This window comes from Larus michahellis, chromosome 2 (assembly GCF_964199755.1).
Source record: "Larus michahellis chromosome 2, bLarMic1.1, whole genome shotgun sequence".
NCBI classification, from domain to species: Eukaryota; Metazoa; Chordata; class Aves; order Charadriiformes; family Laridae; genus Larus; species Larus michahellis.
In genome coordinates, this window is record NC_133897.1 from 41,228,108 (window position 1) to 41,241,988 (window position 13,881).

The 13,881-nt window shown below is 40.6% G+C and overlaps 1 protein-coding gene across 6 annotated transcripts in view; it reads left to right on the forward strand.

Moving 5' to 3' along the window:
- KAT2B (lysine acetyltransferase 2B) overlaps positions 1-13,881 on the forward strand; it is a 45,446-nt gene that overhangs the window by 20,832 nt on the left and 10,733 nt on the right. For all 6 annotated transcript variants that reach the window (XR_012585522.1, XM_074575009.1, XM_074575008.1 and 3 more), the window contains exons 7-12: positions 519-625; positions 2,384-2,509; positions 4,852-4,988; positions 6,394-6,602; positions 9,644-9,770; positions 13,255-13,365. Coding sequence is in view for 5 of the 6 variants with exons in the window: in XM_074575009.1 (XP_074431110.1) it covers positions 519-625; positions 2,384-2,509; positions 4,852-4,988; positions 6,394-6,602; positions 9,644-9,770; positions 13,255-13,365 (817 nt within the window). In the remaining variant the exon portion in view is untranslated. The remainder of the gene's footprint in view (positions 1-518; positions 626-2,383; positions 2,510-4,851; positions 4,989-6,393; positions 6,603-9,643; positions 9,771-13,254; positions 13,366-13,881) is intronic.

The following is a 13,881-nucleotide window of genomic DNA, read 5'->3' on the forward strand; positions in this document are numbered from 1 at the left end:
CCATTAAGTGTTACAGTAGCACACTTAAAGAAATGAAAATATCTTCCTAAGAGCATTGTTCATAACTAACAGTGTGATTTTATAAATCTGTAAGAGGCAAAAAGCAAGTGCATCTGCAAAACACCAGTTTATCAAAATAGACATTTTTTGTCATCGTTGTATGACATGAGTACCTTGGCATCTGTCAATTCATAGCTTTCTTATTAGTGCAGTTTTGTTCTGTAAAAGTAGTTTGTAACTGTTTCTACGTTTTCAAATGAGATAAATGTTGCTTATAACCAAAGATAAATCTTCATAGTTGAAAGCACTCTACTGAATTAAGGTACTTAATGCCTACTCTAACTTGTGATTGTGTGTGTGTTTGTTTTTTTTTTTTTTAAAAGGAATTGGCCAACAGCATTTTCTTACCATATCATTAAATATTTTTAAATTAATAAAAGTTGCAAATACTTATTCTGAAAAAGAAGCTGGTTTGAATGATTCTATTAAGTTAATATTTCACCTGTTTTTGTGCCTAGGTTTCTGTCGATGCTGGAAGAAGAAGTGTACAGCCAGAATTCTCCCATCTGGGATCAAGATTTCATGGTGTCTAGTTCCCGAACTGGCCAGCTGGGAATCCAGACAGGTAATTTGCATTTAGTTACGGGTAAGGGAGCACCTGAATATAAAGATAAACCTGTACAAGTGATGAATTCTAATTCTCTAATGAGACTTAGATATGCAGCTTTATAAATAGCAGGCTATACCAGAATCAGTCTACCTCGAGTAAGCATGGCTGTCCGACACTCTGGTGCTTCCTTATGTAAAGATCCCATTTTAACGATGAAATCCAGCTAATGGAAGGTGCCAGTGGAGCAGGCTGGGTGCTGAGGCAAATCGCCCGAGTATTCAAGCAGCAGAAGTGCACTCAGTGTGGGCAAGTGAGGATGGCCAGTGGGTAAATGGCCGCGGTGGGTCGCCTACCGGACAGCGGTCCCCTGGCGTGAGGAGCCACGCCAGTCCTCCGACTCCCTAGCAGTAGGGATGTAGGGACCTTCCACATCACACGTCCCTTTGCCTTTGCACACGTGCCTTTTTCTTGGTTACGTACAGCTTTTCCTTGCTTTGTTTCTTATTCATGTGCCTCACTAGCTATGCTGCAGCTTTATTCACTTTTCCTCAGTCAGGGCACTGAGGTATAAGTCATCCCTAAAATTGTAGGGAGATGCCGATGATGGTTTTCTTTCACTTACACCTTCCCCTCTTCCTTTCTGCTCAGAAGTATTTAAAATCCATTTACGCAGCTCAGGGCTTGACTTAAATTTTCAGTATTTTAGGAAGTGAAGACTGGAGGTATTTAGTTCAATATTTTGTAACCATACAGTATTTTGGAACAATTGTTGATTGTCAGTTGACAAAACCATCATGTCAGCACTTTATCTGATAGTGAATTTCCTATAGAGTAGTAGGGAAATTCTACTGTGTCAGGCTTTTTTTTTTTTTTTTTTTTTTTTTTGAGAAATTTCTGGTCTGCACCATGAACTAGCGAATTATGCCTTAGGCACAAGTTCATTGTGACTCTAAAATCACGTTGCTCTCAGAGTTCCCTCTATCATGTACATTTCTGCAGCGCTTCATTTTAATGTGTGCCTCTGAAGCACTGTGTTCTTGGCATGAATGTGGCACAAAAGAGCTGGTGCTGGCGATGACACCAGGATAAAGGCATGCAAGGAGAAAGGCTGCAGGTGTCCAGACTGCGAGCTGTCGCCTCAGCCCCCTACCTGCCTGCCAAAAGTCCTGACGCAAATGAAAAGTGGATGATTTGGGATGAGTGTTTTGGTTTTTTTAAAAGAGAGAGAGAAAGGTTAGCCTGTGGCTTTTTAAAATAATAATTTAATCCTCTTGACTGGTGCAGCAGCTTCTTCTCCCTTTATTGAGTTTGAATTGTCCGGCCAGTCTTTGAACACTGTTAAAGTGGACAGCTGAAGCTGAATGATGAGATTTTGCTTTTCAGTAGAACCCTACAAAAAGCCTTTTCATGAGGTTGAACGCCAGCAGGCTTGGCAGGTGTGTGAAGGAAGTTTTGTTTTCTTAGCTTGTGCTCAGCACTGCAGAATAATAAAGCCTGATATTTGCAATGAAGTAAAGCTAACTCTGTGGCCCAGCAGCAATACAGTCCCTCATTAGGTAGAAATTTAGGAAAATATGTTGAGATAAGGCTCTAATGTCTGCTTGTGAACTGGAGGCATTGCTCACTTGCACAACATTAGCTCTTACTTCTCAGGTGGCGGGTCTGAAGTTGGGTCCCTCGTTGTGACAGTCCTTCAGTCAGCACCATTCCACGTCCTTCAGTCACAGGTTCCATGTCCTGATTTTTGTGTGTTTGTCTTTTATGTCATTGCAGTTATCAGTCCTCCTCCTGTTGCAAGATCTGTTTCATACAGCGCAAGTCCTTCGTCTCTGGAGCAACCCAACAGTGGAAATATGAGTCCTGCTTGCAAAGTTTCTTCTGCCCTTGACCCAAATTTAGGTAACGAAGAGGGAGACTTGCTTTTGGTCCTCTGTCGATGTTATCAGTAGTTGCAGTATATGGTGACCATTGCCTTCCTTCTGCAATAGCGACCTTGAGGTGTTTTTGCTAAAAGACGTGCACGCACACGTGTTTCTTCTCCACTATGGTAATGTTTAACTAGCTGAAATGGCAACTGTATTTGAAGAAAAAATATTGGTTTGTTTAAATTCAATTAAAATAGGGAAAGGTCTGCTGGTGTTAGAGGTTGTTGAAAACCGCTTTACTTGGAGTACATGTATTATGAGCCATGAAAAAAGGTTTCGTTTAAATAAAGACCAAGTGGAAGGGGCCATTGCATTTATCTTCTTTTAATCTTTCAGGGTACTGAAAGGCACAAACACACCAACCACGTTAAATTTAAAACCTGAATGAGGTCAGGTTAAAAAAAAAAAAAGTTTTTTGGGAAAAAGAAGTTTTTGAATGCATAAGTTATCCTAATAAATCCTTTTCCAAACAACTCAGGATTAATGAGCCTGTCAAGTGAGTTTGTAGGTCAGAGAGATGATCACGAGCTCATGTAAAGTAAGTCCTCCAGGAAGCAGAAAAAGCTAAATGAATTCTTACCCTCGTGTTTGCTACGGATGAACTTAAAGTGGCTCCGATAAACTGTAGTTTTCTTTGATGGACAAGTTGGGAAATGGTCTTAAAAATGGGAATGAGTAGAAGATTTTATTTTCTTTTTATACAGATCAGCAAAATGAGTAGTAAGTAGTCACTAGATATCTGTATTGTTTTGAAAGTGTGAAAGGAAATAGATGAACTAATTATTTAGTTGTGCAGCTGAGCTGTCATTGGAATTGCTCTCAGGGCTGCGGAATTGAAATAGACAGATGCAAAACTAGTTTTTAAAGGGGTTTTAAGAGAATTCAGGAAACTGTCAATTTTAAGTATTTCAGACAATTAGAAGAAACAGTAATAAAGTGATTAAGAATGGAATGAATAAATGTGAGTAATGTGATGTGTGGGAATTCAGTGTGCCTTTTCTAGAACTCTCAAATTGTAAGTATCTGTGAAAGAAGCGGTGAGCATTTGGAAAGGGTTTTGTGTACCTCGATTTCCAGAAAGGTTTTGACAAATTGCTTCAAAAAAAATCTGTTTTAAAAGAGGAAGTTAATCCCTTGGGAAACATGAAGGAAGGTTCGTTCATGTATGAATAACTGTTTAACCCATACGAAATAAAGAGTAGGAATAAACTATTTCCACAATGAAGGGAGGTGTACAATAAAATTCTGTTGTTAAAAGACCAATTGTACTGCTTGAAAGTCTGACAAGGGGAATGAACAGTTTGATCCTCATATATTTAGAGCGCGATAGCTGTGGAAAAACCATCTGTACAATGTATGTAAAACAGTGGGCACAGTGGGCCCTAAACTACCTGTTTGTTTCAAAAAGATGATCTTAAAGCTACTGTGGATTTTCCTTGGGGGGGTGGGGGTGGGGGGACGATGGACCCAAGCAAAACCAAACCAACTTATCTCACTGCTAAGTGCTGATGACAAAGGCAAAATTCTGCATCCTGCCTCTGACAATGACCCATAGCAGATCTTTAGGGAAAGAATACGGGAACATGGTAACCATGGAGTGATATTCTTGTTTGTATGCTTTCCTAGTGTTTGGCAGTTTGCTGCTTGGATAAATCCTGAGCTAGCAGCTGGCTCTATCAGTGTTATTGTACCCACTAGTCCTTGGTGGGCTTTCCTTTCATGAATTTGTTTAACTAGTTGCTTTTGCTGTATTACATGTCGGTCTGCAGTTAGAAGGGCAGTTAATAATTAACATGGTATATTTTGATTTGGAAACTTCATATGGATTTTCTAAGTCAAATGCGTGTGACGTGTCAGACTGTACATACTGGTTCATTTACAAAAAAGGGTGAAAGAAATCTATAATGGATACTTAATTCTAGTGAATCCCAAAATGGGATTTCATGCTATCCAAAAGTACGTACTATAATTTGTGTATTGAGCACTGACCTTCCAAGACAGCAGCCCAGAGGTTCACTGCAGAGGATGCTGAAGCAGAAAGAAAAGCAAATAGTTTCACTGTGAATTTGCAGAGGTATAGGAGAAGGAGAGGTATATTCGTCCTGCTTCATGCTAATATTCCAGCACAAAGACAAAATTGCAGCAATGATAAGTATTGTTCAGATTGCATTCCTTTCTCTCTTTCCCTAGGGATTAAAAAAAAATAAATCCCCAAACTTGGCATACAAATTAAAGAATGTAGCAGCAGTGCTAGACTTCACAGTGCTAGTCTGTGACAGTTTGGTTGTTCTAATTTGTCCTGGTTTTGTTTTATAGGGGAAAAGAGAAAAAATAATGAACCCTATTCTCTGGAGGATTCAAAAAGACCAAGGGTTGTAGGAGATATTCCTATTGAGTTAATCAATGAAGTAATGTCAACAATTACAGATCCTGCAGCAATGCTTGGGCCAGAGGTGAGAAATATAGGGGCCTGGTCTGTTTTCAATAAATGTTCCACATGGATAGACTAGGATAAGCTGAGTCCACAAAACTTACCATGCTGTCAGTAAGAAAAGTAGAGACTTTCAAAGAGTATGATTAGGTAAGTAAAAAAACCACAGATGAGATGCATCATTAACATGAAGAGTAGTTCTGCAGTTTTTTAATGTGTTTTGTACTGTTTGCAAAGAGACTTGGAAACTACTGGTAATAAAAAAAGTAGATCCCAGGTTATTTTGCAAGGTACTTTTGTTACAGAACAGTTCCAGAGTATGCTTTTTATTGTTAATTATAGATGTAGCTCATAAGACAAGGTAAATGGGGTTCAAATATTGCAGCAGAATGAAAGATCCAAAGTTAAAACCTCTGTTTAGTGCAGAAGGGCTGATCTAAACAGTTATTTGCTCTGTTTTCCACAGTTGCTCTTTTTTCCTGCTGGAAGAGGAAAACAAACAGAATTGCAGAATGGTGCCATGTACAGAATTGCACTTTTTTTTTTTTTTTTTGGCTGGCTTTTCCTCCTTCTGTTCCCTTCGCCAGGCTATGTTTTGCCAGCAGCTCTTGTTTGCCAAGGTTTAGCTTGCTGAAGATTTGGAATCACGTACATTTCTTACTCAAACTATATACTGTGACTGATGGCTCTGCGTATTACAAATGCTGTGCCAGCCTGGCTGTTGGGGCTGGCAGCGACTAGAAACCCAGCAGCCAAACTTTGCTCTAAAAAGTAAACAGTATGTGCATGCAGAGTTGTTTTGGCATTGTAAAATCATCTTGAAAAAAAAAAAAAGTTAAATAAATTGTCTGTATTAATTTCATCTTCATTGAAATGTATGTATGCAATTGCTAGACACATAACAGCAAAATCAGTAGGAATTAAAATGTTCTTTTTAGGCTCTTACAATGGTGGCATAGATAGTGGAAAGCAATACTAAAATGAAAACAATATGACTTTGCCTGCACCACCATTAAAATATGTGATTTGTAGTACATATAGTACTACTAGCGTACGTAGTAGGTTACTTTTGTCCAAGCTGGCTCAACTAAAGAAAATATGAAGACTTAGTGGCATAGGCTTCTACTGGATGAGTGCTGTCCCGTGAGAGATTTTGGAACTTGTTGAGTCATAACCATTGCTGTTGTTACCTAATCTTTACCAAAAAAAAGTTTGAATAAGCCTTTGCACGCTGTAGTGTAGAATTATATCCAGCTTATTTGACAGCGTCACTTCTGCTAAAAAAAGATCAACGTTGTCAGCGCTGTTTTTGTAAAAAGATGGCTTGGAAAAAAGAGGGGGTTTCGTTTGTTTGTTCCTTAAGGCTGTTACGTCTGAGGATGTGAAATCTCCAAAATGTGATTTTGTTCCTCTCTTGTGCGGTACAGACCAACTTCCTCTCGGCGCACTCGGCCCGGGACGAGGCGGCAAGGCTGGAGGAGCGCAGGGGGGTGATCGAATTCCATGTGGTCGGCAACTCCCTGAACCAGAAGCCCAACAAGAAGATCATGATGTGGCTGGTTGGTTTGCAGAACGTGTTCTCCCATCAGCTGCCTCGGATGCCAAAGGAGTACATCACACGCTTGGTCTTTGATCCGTGAGTGCCGCTGGAGAGGGTTTTGGTGGGTGAGACCGAGAGACCCTGGTGCTAGTTGCAGGCAGTGGTGTAGGAAGGGGCCAGCTGTGGTGGCGTGGAGGGCAGCTCTGCCCGTGCTACCCTTTTCCCATCTTTTAAAGCCCCCATAGCTTCTGGCTGGTCTAATTGGATTGTACCCAAATTCTGTCTTGGTGGCGGTATTAATGACAAGTGGCTTTAGTTGCGGGAAGCGGGCCTGCAGGGAAGGCACCAAACTGTCTTGTACTTTCGGATGTTAGAACTGAAAGTCGAAAGTTATTATGGTGCTTATTAGTGGTTTCCAGGCCCACACTAACTTGCAGGCTGCTCCATGTGCGGAGACTGTGAATGAAATAGCAGCAGAGGCTGAAGTTTTTCAATCAGAAGAACTTGTGGGATTTATAAAGAGCAGCAGCATTTCAGTCAGCGTGGAACAAATCACTCCTCACCCAAACACATCGTTTTTCTGTTTATCAGTGCGAGTTTCCTGTCTTGCTTTGGGTGCAACTCTACGCTGCAGGCACTTGAAAAGAGACACATTGGCTATAGCAGCATCCACAGGTTGCATGTGGTCCTCCACTACCCTAGTGTCCTGACTGAATTGTGCCTTAGCTGCTAAAGCACGAAGGGAGGTTCTCCTCAGAAGTGTCCACTTTTCTACCATTATGTTTTCCTGCAGAGCCTGCTTCTTCTTGACCAAGATGTCCCTCCCAAATTTCTGCCTCTGAATGATCCATGCCCAAGAATAGCCTAGGGGCCCACCATACTGACTGCAGCACATCACAGTGGAGCATGCCTGTGGGCTCATTGCATGTCAATGGAGACCTTGAGGAGCTCTGACTGAGCTGACCGCAGCCAACTGCCCAGCTTGGTTTGTGGAAGAACCTTCCTCCACCACCAGTGATAGAATAGTTTGGGTTGGAAGGGACCTTTAAAAGGCCGTCTAGTCCAGTCCCCCTGCAACGAGCAGGGACACCTTCAACTAGATCAAGTTGCTCAGAGCCCGATCCAACCTGACTTTGAATGTTTCCAGAGATGGGGCATCTACCACCTCTCTGGGCAACCTGTTCCAGTGTCTCACCACTCTCATTGAAAAAAAATTCTTCCTTACGTCTAGTCTAAATCTGCCCTCTTTTAGTTTAAAACCATTACCCCTTGTCCTATCGCAACAGGCCCTGCTAAAACGTTTATCCCCATCTTTCTTATAAGCTCTCTTTAAGTCCTGAAAGGCTGCAAGCTCTCCCTGGAGCCCTCTCTTCTCCAGGCTGAACAACCCCAGTTCTCTCAGCCTTTCCTCATAGGAGAGGTGCTCCATCCCTCTGATCGTTTCTGTGGCTCTCTTACGGACTCAGATACCAGCTTCTGTCTTTGTGCTCGGTATTGCAGCTGCAGCCATTGCGAAAACATTTCTGGAACCGTTTTCTCTGCTTTTAGGCTCACTGGCTTTCCCTCGGCAATACACTCTCGGTGCCAGCAAACACCGCTGCTGCTGGGTCTGTGTGAAGCACAAAGAGCCCAGTGCTGGGAACTGTTGGGCAGGACTTCAGTATCCTGCCCAGAAGTCTGATCTTGGGGCCTTCTGTGTTCTCCAGAGGGGAAACAGCACTGTTCTCACGAGGGCCAGCACCAGTCTTTTACATCTCTACGTGGCGCAAAAAACGCTTCATTGGGAGAGAGAGGCAGCACCAGGATTCTGTCTGAGTTTAGGAGCCTTAGCAGCGCTGTGATTGCAAGCAGAGGCCACTGGTTGAAGAATACAGGTTCCCTCAGAACCAAACATCAAAGCAAGATTGTGAAGTAGTGGTGTTGAGTCATGGCCTTCTCCCATATTTCTTTAGGTCCTCCCTTATTGGGAAAGACTCTTCTAGTAGGCTGAGAGGAACTGCTGGTGATTTAAGTGCCTTTTAGTATAGATATCCATCTAGAGAGCAGGCTGTGCTTGAGAAAGAGGTATGGGTATTGCTACAGGAGGAAAGTTCCCTCCTTTATGTGCCTGTGGCAAACGGTTGACCCAAAGGAAGCGAAGTGTGTCGCCTGGACAGCTCAGAGAACCTCAGCATCTGCTGTGAATCACTGAATTACTGAATCTTGTTGCTTAAACAACTCAAACACGAGTAAACAAAATGAAAAGCTCAAGCTTCTACATTGCTGTTGTCATTCTGCAAATAAAAGCACCAAAATAAGTACGAGAAAAATAAGACTATATAAAATGTATAAAATCTCCTTCCATGATGGCACATAAAATATAACTACTCTTCAGACTACCCTTTTTTGGAAGGAGCTCACTTTTGGCACCAACCTCCCCCTCCCCCAAGATGTATTCTGTAAATTTGAGGTGGTGTTTATACAATTTATATGATACCATGTGTTGAGTAATCTAGGGAGCAGGTGCAGTGCGAATCTTTGCAGACCTTGGGGATTACACTAAAATTCTTAATCCTTGACACAAGAGTTCAGATTGCTTCTCATTATATCTTTCCTGGCAGTCAATGTAAGTGCAACAGAAATGGGTATTTATTCTGGTCTTGATTCCATTAGGAGTGGATAATTAGAAATACAGAATATCATTTCTTGCTTCATCGGCTGCATTTGAAACTGATAGCTCAGCTATAGAGGGTGCATGCAGGGAAACAGGAATCCCTTAGAAAGGACTTGCTGTCCTGTAACTCCATTAATTTCTAACTTAGTCAGGGTAAAATCACCCTGAGAACTGTGCAATGGCATAATTGTCAGCAATAGAGTCAATGAAAGCAATACGACTCTTATTTATTGGGCATTACCCTAGTGTCTAGGAGTACTTGGCAAGGCCAGGACCTTGCTGAGTGAACGATGAATTTATGGTAAATTCAAAGCATAATGTTAAAATAGCAACTCTTCTGTAGATACAAGCAGCTAACTTAACAGAGGCATATACAATTGCATTAGCATCATGGAAAGAAGTGAATCAAGTTTCTGAAAAAAGGAAAGTAATGGCACTTTATGTACTATGTACATGAATTGAAGTGACATTTTTGTCTACTCAGGAAACACAAGACCCTTGCATTAATAAAAGATGGTCGTGTTATTGGTGGTATCTGTTTCCGGATGTTCCCCTCCCAAGGATTTACGGAGATTGTTTTCTGTGCTGTGACTTCTAATGAGCAAGTCAAGGTAAAAATAATTCTCTGCTAGAGTTTATTAAATGTATTTGAGTCCCATTCACTACTGGGTATGTTCCTAATTTTATTAGTCACGTTGAATATATTGCTGAGTTGCCAAACAGAAATAGAATTTGAAAAATACAGTGATTCTGAATATAATACACAAAACCTAAAGAAACGTGCAGATTTGGAATCATCAGCATAATAGTAAGATTACTTGTAACTAATGAAATAAAAAAAAAAAATTCTCGACATAACAATAGTGGCCAGTAGTTCCCCCTTCTTGGACTATTGACTCCTCTGTCGTCAGCAGTTGCCTCTCTGTGTAGCGTACCGCCTCATGGGTGACTGAAATCAGTATTGCTTGTGCGTGACAGTAATTTGCGTTCAATCACTTTGTGGCGTTACGTGACTTCAATCAGAGTGAGATACATCAAAAAAATGAGGTATAGTTTTGCGTCTCAAAATAAGCACGTGGTCTATTCTATACATCCTTTTTTTGAGTTAATCTCACAAGATGTTCTCCGAGTGTTGAGAATTAGTGGCTGTATTGAAAGAATATAGAGCCCTATGAATACAGGAGGTTCCTCCTGCTTTCCTGGGGATTACAGGTGGATCAAACTATGACCATTTGATTCAGGATTTTGCCTTTAGATGGTGCTGTAGCTTCGTTTTTCAGTTGAAACTGTTAGAGCTGAGATGAGGGTTAATTCGGAGTTTGTAGCAGTTGACTGTGCAGAAATTGTGTGCCCTGTTTTGAAGGGAAGAGCTCTGGCTGTGGAAGGGTAAGACGGTGGGAATGACAGCCTGCGACGGCTGTTAGGACTTGGGTTACATTTGATTTTAGTCAGCTCTGGTGTTCGAGGGGAGCATTCCCCTGCACTTTGCGGTGGCCTGTCATAAAAGTATCCAAAGTGTTTTAGCAAATGCGAACGATAACGGAATTTGCTTAAGTCACGTCTATTCTAAGCTTGACTAATTCATAAAAGGTGTTTTCATTTTACTAAACCAACCGACTGCCCTATATGAATTAGGCTGCCAAAAGTGTATGTTGTGATTCGCTAGGAGTAACCTTTCAGAATATAACAGAGCAAACAAATCTGACCTCGCAGAGTGCCTCCTAGGATGCATATGCACACATAACGCACAGTTTCTTCTGTTACCCTCTGGGTGCCTCGCTGTATTACTTGACTATTTCTGAAAATTTGCCTTCCCACATTTCTATCTGACTAAGGTAACCCCCACCAGCAGATAACTGAGGAAAAACTAAATGTTCACACGTGTGCGAACTGCCTGCTCTTGGGAAAGATAAATTCCTATTTTAATTCAATTTGCAGGTAGAGTAAGAAATATGGGTACTGTTTTCCTTTATATGTCATATTTAGAAGTTGGATTGTTTTTGAGATAGTTTGATACCATGTTACAAAATTAGTTAAAATTTTACTGTATATGGCTTAGTTTCCTTTTAGGATTGTTAGGCTTTGGCAAGTGTTCGTGAAAATTAATAAATCCATTGAAGGTTATAAAAATAATAGGTCAGCAGAAAATGTTTGTGGTAATCGCCATCATCATTGCTGGAATTTCTTCGAGACACAAAGTTGACATTTTTTCTCAGAGATGAGATGCTTTAGAATTACTGGAATGAATTGCAATGTTTCAGGTGTAAGTAAAATGTCAGTCCCTCATACCCTGTTCCCTTCACCCTGCTGATGAGAAGGGAAGCGAGGAGCTTGGCTAGCTGACGTACTGCTAGCTTGCATTTAAGGAATACATTTTTCATTCAAATTTTTGGTTCAGGATTTTCATCCTCTTCAAAGAATTTGAGAACTCAAACTTGCAATTAGAAAGTATCTTCATTATCTTGAGCACTTCTGAGTTCTAAGAAATGCAGCGCCCCTTAACATGTTGTCAGTGGTCAAACCCCTTTGTATTTGATGCCGTGCATGATGTGTGCCACTTTAACAAGTGAACATACGGCTTTAAGAGCTTCCTCAAATTCAGAAGTACTTATTTTTTACATATGAGGCCTTAATTTCAAATATGAGGTCTGAATATGAGGTGCTTCAAACATTCATTAGCTGGAAAGAAAGGACTAACGCACAAAATTTTATACCTAGAGAGGTAGTTTTTTAAAGAAAACGTGCCACTACAAAATTTTTTGTATCGAGCTTTGGCAATAACCTAACTTGCTTTCGTCTGGCTATTTCCGTGTTTGAGCCTATTAAATTGTGAATTAAATCAGAACTATCTATTTTCTAATTTATTTTTCTGACTTATGTATATAACTAGAAATTCCCCCAGTTTCCAAGAACAGAGTACCCAAAACCATTCCCTGTCTATTTCTGTAAGCGTCCAGTTATTCTGCATGCTGTTAAAACTGGAAAATATGCAGGAGCAACACATTATTATTGGCTTTCCTGTCTGTTTTATATTTCTTCATTTCACAGCAGAAGGGGAAGCTTACTTGGAACTGTGAATAAATGGTACCTTTTGTTTACTTTGGGGTTGAATGAAAATGGAAATTATTCCTGTGTGCAGTCAGAAGGCGTAGCTGTTTATTTGATTGGGGACTCAGTAGTTTTCTGATGCTTATTATGGTAATAACTTTCACTATTCCCTTTTATGCCCTATGATAAGTTCAGATTATAAATCCCTCGAGGCAGAGGCTGTTTCTGCTCCAGGTGCACAGAGTGCAGTAAAACAGAGATCTCATCTCAGAATGGGTTCCTCTAGATGGAGTCATTTTGGCATTGCTACTGCTTTGCAGTTTTGAAGTGATATGGCTAAGAAAGGATGCCCTATTATTACAATATATGTAGTTTTATTATTGGGGAAATATGTGACTATTACTAGTTAATATCTAACTTAAAAGGAAGAAAATAATGGGTGCACCTTGAATTACAACTTCCAGGACAACGTACCTCTTTAGAGCTATGCATTACCCCTAGAGAAAGTCTAGGTGTTGGTCTCCTTTAGATTAAAAGTCAATCAGACGCTAGAAGCCTCAAGGAAATGGCCTCAAATTGCGACAGGGGAGGTTAGATTGGATATTAGGAAAAATTTCTTCAGCAAAAGGGTCATCAAGCATTGGAACAGGCTGCTCAGGGAAGAAGTGGTTGAGTCTCCATCCCTGGAGATATTTAGAAAACGTGTAGATGTGCTGAGGGATGTGGTTTGGTGGTGGTCGTGGCAGTGTTAGGTTAACAGTTGGACTTGATGATCTTAAAGGTCTTTTCCAACCTAAATGATTATAACAGTCTAAGCTGTGATATTTTGTGTTCCCTGATGGGTCACAAAGATACCCTTAAAAGGCTGAAAAAAGTTTGGTCTTGAGTACACCTCACCAAGTTTGTTATGAGAAAATCTTTAAAATGGGATCTAGATCAAAGACTGCATTTTGAAAAACAGTCTGTAATAACCCTTGGTCCACAGTTTCTAGTACATGCAGTCCCCAGAGGCTTTGTAATGGCTTTTTCCTTGTATGTCTCACACAGGGTTATGGGACTCACCTAATGAACCATCTGAAGGAGTATCATATCAAACACAACATTCTCAACTTTCTCACATATGCAGATGAATATGCTATCGGCTACTTCAAAAAACAAGTAAGTTGATGTAAGAAATTACTTGGTGCAAGAAGTTAACATCTAGCAGGGATGAACTAAACAACTAGACTTGATAAAGTTGTTGGATAAAATGTATACTGCAGTTTTATGTGTATATCTACAGAATGTGCTCTGTCTTCATCTTGTGTAATGATATTGGCTTATAATGCATTTTACTTTGATGGAATCATCTCGGTATAGGTGCATAGCCTATAATTTGTCAAGTCTAAAAACCAGTTGAATATGGGTTGGTTGCTCCTTCATTCATTCACTTCCTTCACTGATTCTAGAAGAAGTACCAGAAGAAGGTAGAAGGTCCAGAAGAAGGACCAGACATACCTTCAGCAGACTAGAACTTACCTGACCTGTGGTCAACAGCTCCTCCTGATTTGAAGCATGAGGTTCAAGTTCAGGAAAGATTGTGATGTCTAATCTGTAAAATAGATGTGATAAACAGTTGTTAACTATCTGGTCAAGATAACGTAGTGAAGATAGAATTGGACTCTTCTCAGAGGT